Source organism: Colossoma macropomum, unplaced genomic scaffold (assembly GCF_904425465.1).
Source record: "Colossoma macropomum unplaced genomic scaffold, Colossoma_macropomum, whole genome shotgun sequence".
Lineage (NCBI taxonomy): Eukaryota > Metazoa > Chordata > Actinopteri > Characiformes > Serrasalmidae > Colossoma > Colossoma macropomum.
The window spans coordinates 28,165,066-28,178,180 of record NW_023494784.1 but is presented as its reverse complement, the minus strand read 5'-3'; the positions used below and the strand labels follow the sequence as shown (position 1 = coordinate 28,178,180).

The following is a 13,115-nucleotide window of genomic DNA, read 5'->3' as shown; positions in this document are numbered from 1 at the left end:
ACTGTGTTTAAATGTGTGTCCATCAGAGTCTGTTTTATACTGTAAGAGTAACCATTTCTGAGTAAATTTGAAAGGACAATTTAAATTATCATCCTTCAAATTGCCAAATAATAATTTTAATAATCATCAATTTAAAAAGAATGAAACCAAATTTAGACAATTATTCACTTACCCCAGATCAGCCAACACATGTTTGGCATCCACATTTAGTGCTGGGGCTATGAGGCTAACGTTGCTAGCAAACACAAGAAGTCAATAATAACCCTGTAAATACATCCCCAAAACTTCTCTCAACCTTCTCACACTGCATCCAGGTCTTTGTTAGGGTCGCACAGATTCAGCAATGTGGTTTACAGCACAGTTTGACTTACTATGAACTATAAACATTGAGTAGCTAAATCAGCTGGCAGCTATTTTAGACAACAGATAGGCCAAATTGAGTTTTAGAGATGTATTTACAAAAAAGAACCAGGTGACTAGTGACTTTTACCGTTTATTAGTAACATCAGCCTTAAAGTTTAAGCTCTAAACTAAAGAACCAAAATTTGGACACCAAATATTTCTTGGCTGATCACTGAGTAAGTGGAAAATTATGTGAATTAGATTTTTTGCCAAACCATCCTTTTAACTGATTTTTTTTTCTTTAACTCAAATAATTACATTTAGTCATGTAATCACAACAGCAAAAGTTGGAATAAATACGTTAAATGCCTATGCCAGTGAACTGAACCTACTGAACATGCAATATGCAGTATTAGATTCAATTGTCTAAAGTATAAAATGGAAAAAGATGAAAACAACAGTAGAATTACTACCGTATATTAGAAAAGCAGAACTGTTTGTGATGAGAAAATTAATTTTTTCTGGTAGAACACCAGTTTAATGCAGGCAGAACAAAGATACAAACACTATTTGTTCAAGTGGACTTCTAAATGCACTTCTGATAAGACAATAAGGACCCACCAATCCTCCATGGTTTAAAAATCAGCAGTTAAACTTTTCTTTCACATAGCTGTTCCCTATCTTAGTGTAATCTGATTTCAGTTCACCTCACTGTCTGAACACAAAGTTCTTACTTTACGTTATACAGTACCCAGCTTCACCGTCACACTGTACTTACGTCTATGGGGGACTTGGAGTACTTCAAGATTCCGTTGTCCAGGACAAAGAAACGCTGCATTAAAAAACAGCAAAGGAGAAAGCTTGATAAGACAAATTTGTTTTACATTGTAGAATGCTGCAAAGGCTTTAGTGATAAAAGTGTGAGCTCTGAATGTGCAGTAATCACACTGAGTAGAGCTGTTGGTGAATCTGTGATTAGACTGAACAGAGTAAGTAAATCTTTCCAGTGCTCATAATCATACAGTGCTTATACAGAATGAGACAGACATAAAAATTAAGCATTTTCTCATTTTCCAATTTTAAAAATGTGAAAAAAAGAGGTTTATAGGTATAGTATAACTGTAAGTCCAAAAGTATCCAGACACACCTCCTAATTAGTGAATATAGGTACTTAAAGGTACACTTGTTGACACAGATGTTGAATTACAGACACGTAGTTTGTATAAGCTCCATAGAAATAAATTTCCAACAGAATTGGATCACATCCTCACAGCAATGCTCCAACATCTAATGTGAACCCTTCCCAGAGGAGTACGGGCTGTTGCTAATGCAAAGGGGAACAAACTCCTAAATACCTTTGATTTCATAAGAAACGCTGGGTGGGCAGGTGTCTACTGTACAGTGATTAGAGGGCTAACAAAGAAATGCCTTTCTTCTCTGTAATGCCAGTATTGAACACAGGGGTCAACATTGCCAACTGAAGGTGACAGTGGCAACAACATTTCACATTTTGGTCAATAAAAATGCAGAGCCTGTGGCCTGAGTGGCCACTTGCTGTGTGCGTGTGTGTATACATCAACCATTGGCATGTTCACCCTCCCTTTGTGGGATTTAGAGCCTGTTTGGTTAGACATGGAACTCAAATCAGGTTTTATCAGAACTAACATGACGGCAAGTGACAATATTGCTTCACAGTCTGCTGCAAGGACTGGGTTAGAAAAGAATCAGGTAATGACAATGACTACATTAAACTTAAAGCTTGGAGTCAAGCGGAAAAAAGTCTTTGTGGCTTGAGTAAGATTTTGAAAAGGAAGTGTTGTGTTGCCGAGCATTATGAAAGCAAAGCGGCTGAAGCGCAATCATAGCAAAAAGCAAAACCTGACTGGTTTTTCATACAGGAACTGTAAACAGTATGAAACAGAGTATATACAACATATATGTTTCTATAATTCTAGCAACAAAATCTAAATTTTGTCCACAAGATTCACAAGCTTCGTGGGCCAATTGGCCACAACTATTTCATGCTCAGCTGTTGTGCGTTCATGCTTGGCTGTGAGCAGTCTTATGTCCTTCACAAACGTACTATTATGTGACTGACAGTCTACTCAATCTATTACTTATTAGATCTTTAAGGGAACACAAACCAGTAAAGCAATAATGTGCTTCTTCAGTGGTTGACTCAACTACCCATTTTGTCTGAATATAATTGCTGTAGTGTTTATACACTGATATGGTGGAATAGGTCAGTGCGTGTTGATGCACTATGAGTGCAGGTGCAACTGACCTTGTGCCAGCCCTTCAGCGGCCATTTTCTCTTCTTCAGCATAAACCCTTCATGTTTATCAGGTCTCTGGACATTCGTCTGCCCAATCTTCAGCCCTTCAACGATCTCCCAGCTGTCTGCCTCCTACAGAAAGCAAGCGACAAATACTGTAAATAGAAACACATAATCCATCTTGAAATTTAAATCCATTAGGTAGGTTTAATACAGTGAGTCAGTAGATCAGCAGGCCAATCGTAAGCACAGAGACAGAGACTGTGTAAAATTAGAGCGTGAATAAATTAAGTGCTGGTCATTTATTCTGTTTCAGCAGCTTCTGCTCCCTCAGCATTTCGATTTCCACACCATTTACTCTCTCTCTCTCTCTCCCCCCCTCTATTGCTCTGTTCCTGCTACATAAAATAGAATGTTTGTGGCAGAGAGGGAATTAGAGTTAAATAAAAGTCCTTAATTGATTTTTGCATAAACAAATAGTCTATACTACACAAAACACTTTACAGAATCAGAGGGACCAGTGCCTCTTTCCCATTGCTCTAACACTGCTACTCAAGACAAATACACACATACACAAAAGAGGAGCTGCCGGCTACAGACTGCAGAGAACCAGACACACTGAGCTGTCCATCGCTGTACCAACATGTCAGTGCTCACAGACACAGGAATATAGTGGCATGAATTTTAGATTGAGTACACTGAGAGAGAGAGATATTTTTAATTATTTACAGATTCATTTATTATAGATACAAACCCCAATATATATATATATATATATATATATATATATATATATATATATATATATATATATATACATAAAAAATGTAAACATCAATTACAAAAAACAGAAGCCAGTGGTTTGTAAAACAGCTCAAACAGATGATGTTCAATGCGTTACCTCATCAATTTTACTAGTTTTTGTGAATATATGCTCATTCTGAAATTGATACCTGCAGCACATGGGGACAACGGCAATTTAAGACTAATAAATGTTCAAAAACACATCTTAAACAGGTGTCCTTTATGAGCAAGGATGGAGATCAACATTCCTCAACAAGTGACTGCAAAGATTTTAGGTATTTCACACTCTACAGTAAACAATATGAAAACTTTCAGAAATCTTTGCGCAAAAAGAATAAGGCTGAAAACCACAACTGAATGCCTGTGACCTTCAATCCCTCAGACAGCACTACATAAAAAAATGGCATGCTGCCATTTTTGTCAATAAATACCGTTCCTTGCTGCATCCATAAATGCATGTTAAGAAGGAGTGGAAACGTACTGTGGTCTGATGAGCCAACCTTTCAGAATGTGTATGGAAATAACAGATGTTGTGTTCCATATACATTCCATATACATTGTTTCCAGGACAAAGTTCAAAACCCACGGTCGATAATGATGGGGAGTGTATTAGTGCCAATGGCATGGGTAACTTGTTAATCTGCGTAATTTTGGAGCAACATGTGATTTCTTTTTTAGGGACGCCAGGCTCATTTCAACATGACAACAACAAGCTACATCCTGCACAGCATGGCTATGTAGTCAGAGAGTGCAGTGCTGCCTAGCTGCAGTCCAGACCTGCCTCCCATAGAAATCATGTGGTGCATTATGAAGCACAAAATATGACTTGTATAATGGAATAATGTAAAAAACAGGGGGGAGAGAAAGAGAGAGAGAAAGGGGGGGGGGGCATAATATGACAAGAATGACTGAAGTTGTAGGTTAGCTTACTAACTATGACCTTGTGACATACACTGTGGTAGAACACCAATCAGTGTCAGTATCAAACACACTCACGCACACACACACACAGCTCACACTGTATCTAGCAGATTGTTTTTACCTCTAGTTGACTGAAAAAAATACATAAAAATAAACAATATTTACATTAATTGCAGTACAGACCTCAATATTTTCTGCTTTGGAAAAGAACAAACCAGAATATAGCTATTTCAGTGGCTAATGCAGTTTCATTGTTCCACTTGTTTGTCATGTAATGCAGTTCCTCATTCTGAGGTCAACTTTTTTTTTGAGAAATGAGAAACGATCTACCTAAAACAACCAAAGGACCCGAGAGAGTACACCGGTTTTCAAACTAATTGAACTAAATGTCAAGTGAAGCATCGCATGCCTTTGGATTTGCACATACATCAGTGACCTAATCATTATTAGAAAAGAGGGCCTAATTAGCTTTCTAAGTTTACTCTGCTCTGGACAAATTTATGCGTTTTTTCTGCTGGACAGTCAGTTCGCTTGGCTGCCAATACAAATGGCTGGGGAGAAAATCTGCCTCACTGAATGGGTAAGTGGACCCATTAATGCGAAAGGCCTTGTATTTACTGCATGTCAAACAAGTCAAATATGAGGTTATATGCTAAAATGTCAGCATGCTTTATTGCCACAGAAGTCTCCCAGGAAGAAGCTAAAGCTGCCCTTTAAGCTTTAAATCTGTCAGTCCACTGTAGGGTTCATGCAATTATTGAGAAAGACACACCAAAGAAGTTCAGGACAGCATTATATTCTCATCACACACTCCAACTCCACACTCTTGTGCTATAATAAAGTATATAATAAACTATATAATAAACTATATACAGTCAGCTCCATAATAATTGGCTCCCTTGTTAAAGATGAATTTAAAAAAAAAGGTCTTTGTGGTTCATTAGCTTCATCTCACAACTAAAAAAAAGAAAATGCAACTTTTAATTAAAGTAAGAGATTACAGAATATACTAAAAGAAGACAAACGTGTGATCATAAACGATAGCTACATGACTGAAAAATGCCCATCTCCACTGTGAGGGCAACAATTAAGAAGTATAAAACAACCAGTGCTGTAGTGAACCTGGCTGAAAGACAAGTGTATTTTGCATTCACACACAATGAGGAGAACGGCTGGTGAGGCAAAAAAATTCTCAGTTTACAGTTAGGGTCACTAAGTCTCCAAAACTACAATTAGACGTCACCTCCATCTCAACAAAGTATTTGGAAGGCAGGCCAGAAGAAAGCTTTTAGTAACCACAAACTCGAGTGTCAGGAGTTTGCTAGACATTACTAAGACTTTGACTTGAACCAGGTTGTAATATCAGGTGAGACAAAAATAATACTACACTCAAGGTAGGTTTGACGCAACAATAAGATTGTACAGAAAAGTTATGTATATGGAGGGTCTGTGTTTTTTGAGTCTGTTTTTCCTCCAAAGGCTCTGGAAACCATGTGATACATGGCATCATGAACTCTATGAAGTACCAAGAAATCTGCCCTCCACAAAAAAAAACTAAAACTGGGTCATGGGTGGGTCTTCTAGCGAGACAATTATTTAAAATATGCATCCAAATCCAGACAAAAATTACTGCAATGACCACAGAATCAAGCTTTTGACATCTCAGTCCCATGAAAAACCTATAGGGTAAGCTGAAGAAAGGAACCCACAACAGAGCTAGTACCCTAAAGGATCTGGAGATATTCTGAATTGAGTTGTGGTTTTAGATTCCTTTCTTTGTATTCTCCAATCTCATCAGGCATTACAGCAAAGTGTTGCTGTGATATTGTGAAAGGGAAGCAGCACTAAGTACTAAATGCACGGCTGCCAAAAATATGTTAAGTTCTGTGATGAGGAATTTGGTTTTCTTAGACTAAATTCACTTTGATTAAAGGTTAGACTCTTTAATTGACCACAAATATTTTTTCATGACCTTTTTTTTACCATCTTAACCAAGAGTGCCAATAATTGTGGAGCTGACTGTATAATCACTAATCAGGGCAGGAGTCATCAAAGACTATTTGTGTGTCTTAATAGGGGATTAGGAAAACACTGTAATATAAATATTTACTGTCACAATATGATATAAAACTTGACTGATGTTTAGTTGAATCTGTTGGTGCATTGATTAGCCAGTGTTGCAGATGAGCAAGTACACTTGTAGCTCTGCACAAAAGCTCATTTCATCACCCGATAAACCTGAAGCAAGGAAGCAGAATGTTTCTTTTCACAGCAAGGCTGCAGAGCCTGTTTAATTTAATCTATTATAGTCCACTATTAAGTTACATGCTTCAATGTAATATATCTAAACTATCGGTACAAGCATCAGTATCAGTAGACAACACAATCAGATCACACTTCAGATGTCAGCATCCTCCAGGCCAACAGATCAGTGTGTCTGAATGCACTCAGTCACCCAGTGCTGAAACAGAGTTTATTGAACGGAGGAAGCCCAGAGCCAGGGGGCAGCTTGGCTAGAGAGTACACAGACAGATTGAGAACCATTCAGGCCAGAGAAGCTGCACACTACAAACATCAATACAACGCTTCATTAAGAAAGCCATTACCTCAACACCTATATTCAACTCTAGCCATTTATGCTGCTCAGCATTTTAACTCTATTGTGATTGCTCTTTCTAAAAACATTGAGCAGGCCCACATCATGTAGGCCTAGGTGTTGATTTTAGTACAATCTCATTTATGACCATCACAAAGGTTCATCACAAAAGCTAAATATTTCTTTAGTGAGCTTTCACAATACTTTTATCAGTAAAACAAATGAAGGAAAATTGATTATGATTTCTAATTCACGCTGATTTTAATCTGTAATGCTGTATGAATGTGGTCTGGGTTATTCCACAGACTTTGTTAACCACTGTAAGTCAGCAAAATTGAGCATAAACATCTCTTTAAGGTTCATCTTATTTATATGCACACACAAACAAAAACACACAATTCTAACACTGCAATGAATCAACATCGCAGGTGCATGCATGTAAGACTCAGTGAAAGGACAAACGCTCCTGGGGGACTCCTTAAGAATAAATGGGGTCTATAAATACAAACACAACACTAACACACCCATAGCAGCTACTAACACATCAACTCCGCTTGAATTTACACCAATCTGTTTACAACAGGGAGAAGACCAGCAGCAGTACAGCGAGAGCAGCTGACCCACACTCAGCATCTGGCTGACAGTCAAAGACCGTGTGTTTGTGCATGTTTGTGTTAACTCACAGTCGACCCAAACACAGGTTGATAACAGTCAGTCATGAGTGTCTACTGCCAGCAGAGTGATGCAACTAGTGCACGACAGGGAGCTAAATAAAAAATTCATCACACGAGGAGGATGCTGGGAAATGCCTCACAGCATTTCCCATATTGAGAGAGGCCAGTCTGCAGGCTTATCACTCACTGCCTCACTCTATCGCTCTCTCTCACACAAACAATTTGCTATCCTGTCAGTGTAGACCGTTTGCCTGCTGAGGCTCTAAGGTTCTGCAAGAAAATGTTTTAACTGTGTCCTACTTTTACTGGTCGGCCTGAACCCAACCCGACAGACAGCACCAAGTTTTGATTCCTAACCAGACCCGAGCCCAAGCTAAAAAAAACTGAATAGCCAAAACTTAGCAAGGGTAGTAATACTAACAATTTTCAAGAACATCTCAGGATACATCACCCTGCTCACTATGGTAAACTGGGTCTAGTCTGCAGCAGAGCAGAGGGTCCATCATGTTAACCAACTGGCAAAATCAACAAACTGATACCTTTTTGAGGACAAGCTTGTCTGTTTTACTCTCTGACAAAGAGTAGGTCACATTTAAAAAAATGAATAGCCAAACTTAGGTGTAAATTCTACTTTTAACAGAATTATTCATCAATCAATGCTCTTAAACGACAGCTGGAAAGCTTTTAGTTAGTTTTGTTTAGATTTTAGTTAGGTGGGGCAAATGCAGAGACATTAAAGGTGGGAGAAATGCGAAATGTAACTGCTGTGTTCAGACAAATATTTTAAGCTTTAATGCTTTACAGCTCTAAGGCACAATCAAGCATGCTAACACTGAATCTTCTAATTAGCGTGCACTACATCTCCCCTGCCATTGTTCTCATCTGCTGTTGTGGGCCGAGTTACCCAAGAGTGTCATAACACAAATCTCATGGTAACATGGTAGAGCAGGCAGGCTGTAAATCTGAACGAATGCCAGGTATAACACTGAAATGCTTTTGGGAAAGTGAGGGGCACTATTGAAAAGTTTTTGCACAAGGATCTTCATAACTCCCTCAATGATGACTAGCACTCCAGGCAACACATCACCCGTTAGGATCTGACAACACAGCAGTAAGGGAGAAATTACTGGCTCTAGTACTTTTAAATAAATCTCATTTGACTGGAGGAAAAGTGCAAACGTAGAAAAAAGGTGTAGATATTGTGTACGACTTTATGCTATAAATATGAAGGATTCAGAGAAGAACAGGGTACAGATGTAGTACAAACTCTTGTGTTACAGGCCTGTTATCCACTGTTTCTCTGAGATCCACGTATGAGGTTTGTGTGGTTTTATGTACCAAAAAGAGCTGCGATTAATTTTTGCATTACTCCTTTTTATCCCTTATGCTTTGTTTTAATTATTTATTAAAAAAAAAAAAAACAGATTAACCAAATGTAAAATAACTCTGCTTTAACATTTGCAGAAAGAAATAACTTTTTAACCTGTTTTCTGCAGAGGTTGTGTTTATTCCTTTTCATTACAATATGTAATTTGGCCAGGGTGCTCAAACTTTTGGATACAACTGTAATTACCATATAATTAGCATCTCGGCAAGCTTCTAATATGACATAATAATATAAAACACAGTTTCACTGCATTTTGTTATTAAACCACACAAAAGTGGAGAACCACTGGATGTTAACAGTGTTACATGCTGTCTGTGCAGAAAACACGTTATTAATAAGGGTGGTAATATTACCAATGTGCAAAAACCTCTCAGGATACATCATCCAGCTCAGTGTGCTGAACTGGGTCTGGTCTGTAGTAGAGGAGAGTGTCAATCAAATCAACAAACCGGCAAATAATAAAACAAGTTTTTATTTCATTTGCAAGTACCCCACTAATCTTTGCCAGACTGAAAATCTACATTATAATCTTTCTAAGTGACATTCAAAGCATGTATGTGTCTAGTTAATTAACTGGTGATGTTCTGTTTGTACAGCCTATAATTAATCGTAATCATTTCTATTGTATGCATGTTTAAACTATCCATATATTAGAAGATTGTACAAAGGGAATAGTTAAATAAAGGTGATCCATTAAAAAAAACTAAACAAACAAAAATAAAGATAACGAAAGAATGATAATTTGCATTACACATGTACATAATTAAGATTGTGATATAGGATAATATCAGTTACTGCCCCAAAGCTATTTCCTACATGTACCGTATTGAATCGAGAGTGAACGCTATGTAATTTTAACAATGTTTACATACCACATCAACTACAGCATATTTTACTTAAAATCAGTTAAGAAATTTTACATGATAAGGATTCTTTAAACCACACTATATAACTGTGCTTGGCTAGCCTGCTGTTCTCTCTTTTTGGGGAGAGATAAAACACTAGCGCAGGATTTCCTCTTTGACAGTAAGGCAGCAGCTGTGTGATGCCACTCCAAAGGCAGACAGAAATAATGAGGGCTTCCCCTCTTCCAGGGTGTTTATAAACATACTGACTGTAATATGAGGGAGCCTTTTCAGCTTTTCCTTGCAGAGCTTTGATCTGAAGGGCCATTGTCTCATTAAACTTCCACACATAGCAGTTTGTTTTAATACAAAGTAAGGACATTGGATGAGTCTTATTTCCAGCGTGCATTATAAAAAAGGACCTACATGTGATAAGACTTTCCAAAGCCTAACCAAAACCTAAACCCTAACCTTAACTTTAGAAACCAAAAAGAAATGACTGCCTCCAGTTCTAAAAGATGAAACATATAGTAATGTGCAGAGGTAAGAAATAATCCTTCATTTATGTAATTTCCAGTCAAAACAGCCATTCAGTACAATGTATTCATTTTTTCAGGAGATATTTCGAAGAAGATTAGATGTAAGATATCACATTAGATCCACAGGGAATCAATGCACTAAATGCTAAAATAAATGATATATTTAGTTGTTGAGGCTTCGATGTAATGTTCTGTTAAATATACGTTTTCTGCTCTTTTCCTGATGCTGCAAAATAAATGAACATAATGGCTGTTTTAACTGGAAATTACATAAATGAAGGGTCTCTGTCTTTTGCACAGTATTGCAGCTTTACTAAAAAAGAATCACAATTCAGTGTCATTTTTGTTGGTCCTATAGACATAAGAAAAGAAACACACGTGCACACACACGCATACAAGCACATATGAGCTAGTACACAGACACTAACTCACTCACTCTACACATCGCCCTATATCCCACATGTACACACGCACATTAATGCACATGCCTTTATTGACCACATCTGGTCCACTCTTCCTCACAAAGCAGTATTGATCAGTATACATCTGCAAGATCTACCGTGATTCATTACATCAGAGGAAAGGAAGTTCCTTCCCTGGGGACCTTTTTGTTTCTGATCATTCCAAGCATGTGGAGCTAAGGGACAAAGTCTCTCTCATCAACTTGCTAAAGCTCTTCAAAGCATTCCTTCCCATACAAACGAGAATGGAGGTCAAAGAGAAGAGACGGAAGGGGGGGGTAAGGAGAGAGTCCATTGGATTACAGCACATGCAAACGTTCAGCATCTCTTTTTCTCTCATATATTTTTCACACACTCACTTTGGAACAGTGTGAGGTCAGAGATTCCAGACAGTGTCTAGTTGCGCTAGAGTCTCACTGTTCTGCAGGGCAGCTTGGTTAGGAGAGACACACAGACAGAACATGTGAAAGCAGCTGCCTTAAATTCTGTTGCATTCATTTTGATAACAGTGGTCTTCAAATGTCCCCTGATTTCAACTAGGGATGTACCAATGTGGAATTGCTTTATCAATATCGATAATTAATACCTTTAACCTTATTGTAGCAAGAGGTGGAAAAAGTACAAAGAAACTATACTAAAGGGAATTCCAGCCATTTCAAAACATTTCTGCGTAACTAAATTGTTAAGATGCAAACAAAGTCATTCAGAGTGCCTTGATGTGAAATGCATCATTCTAGAAAAACGTACTGAGTCAGAACATATTCACAAAGTGGCGATAGGAACCAGATGTCTGAAGCATTTAAAATCACTGAAAGCTACCTCACAGAAAGTTATGATTAAGTTGCCTAATGCCAGAGACACTGTTTTATGATGGCTTTGAGCTAGTTTTGCCCATAAAGTTTTTTTTATGCTAAAATGGAATGGTATGGGCACTGTGGGAAAACTGCTACTCTGTTAAAAGTGGAAGTATAAAGCCAAAAATATACTTGTGAAGGTAAAATGTACCTATTTACACATACTCAAGCACGTAAGATACAACGAAGAGTCAGCACATCCTTTTTTATTGTTTTTTTTTTTTAATTTTTAAATATTAAATTAACTTTAATGCTGGTTACAAGAATGACAATAATAGTAATAAAATTTTCCAATTTATCAGCAAACAATATTAGCCACTAATATGCTGTCAATATTTAAATATTAATGGTACTCCCAAAATCAGAATAGCGAAATGGAATAATGTAATGAGCAAAAAACATGAAGAAAAGGGAGATAAGCTAATCCTACAAATGCAAAATATCATACTAACTTCTTTGCGTAGTCTATATCACATCTACTTTAGTAAAAGAAATGTGAATGGATTAGTGTATCTGTATCTGACCTGTCTGAACAGTGAGTATGTGTGTGTGAAGAGCGTGCTGCTTCTTCTTCTAATTCCTGTGCTTTAATGAGCAGATTTACAGGAGGCACAAAGTGCTGCTATTTTCAGACTGACCCAGAGTCTACATGCTGAGGGACCTGCACGTAACCATGATTAAACAAGTGCCTTCGGATCAGCTTGATTCTACTTGTTCTCTGCTCACAGCGAAACGTTCAAAGCTCCAATGTCAAAAACCATGCAAACCACATGCAAGCAATATAGTGGTCATGCCATGTCAAGTCAAGAAAACAGGATAAACGTTTATTTTTTTGGGTCAGATAGCAAATAGTAATCTCAAATCTTAATGAAATGGTGCATTCTCAAGATATAAAAACAAAATAAAGAAAACTCAGAATACTCTACTACTACAGAATACTCTACTACTACAGAATACTCTACTCAGAATACTCAGAAGCTCTAAAAAGTCCCTCTAAAAATAAGCACTTAGCCTTCATTATTGCAGTAACAGTGTAGCTACAGCTCACATATGTTAATAAGTGGGGTGATAATATTTTTTAATGTTGTTTCCCTGAAACAGAGCACTTGATAGCTGATTACCATTTTACAATAGGTGTAATAAAGCACATGTACTACAAGATGAGAGTCAGTGAGTTCTGGTGAGGAAAACAAGACTTTCAGAATTGGTGGAACCTGATAGTAATGAAGTATAACAAAACATCTGATAAGATATGGTGCCTTGTCATTTCTTAATGTGCAGATCCAAGCTCCTGTATCATCAATTTATCAATTCTAGCCTGATAAAGGGCAAAATAGCTGAAAACAGCCTGAGCTGTTATCAAAATAAGTGCCTGGACACCTCACCAGGTCCATTTCTCGTTCTTATAAATACATAA

The 13,115-nt window shown here is 37.5% G+C and overlaps 1 protein-coding gene across 2 annotated transcripts in view; it reads right to left on the bottom strand.

Annotated features, from left to right (window-relative positions):
* osbpl6 (oxysterol binding protein-like 6) overlaps nucleotides 1–13,115 on the bottom strand; it is a 60,921-nt gene that overhangs the window by 30,407 nt on the left and 17,399 nt on the right. For both annotated transcript variants that reach the window (XM_036567031.1, XM_036567040.1), the window contains exons 3-4: nucleotides 2,627–2,749; nucleotides 1,121–1,174 (exon numbers count right to left, since the gene is read on the bottom strand). In XM_036567031.1, the coding sequence (XP_036422924.1) occupies nucleotides 1,121–1,174; nucleotides 2,627–2,749 (177 nt within the window). The remainder of the gene's footprint in view (nucleotides 1–1,120; nucleotides 1,175–2,626; nucleotides 2,750–13,115) is intronic.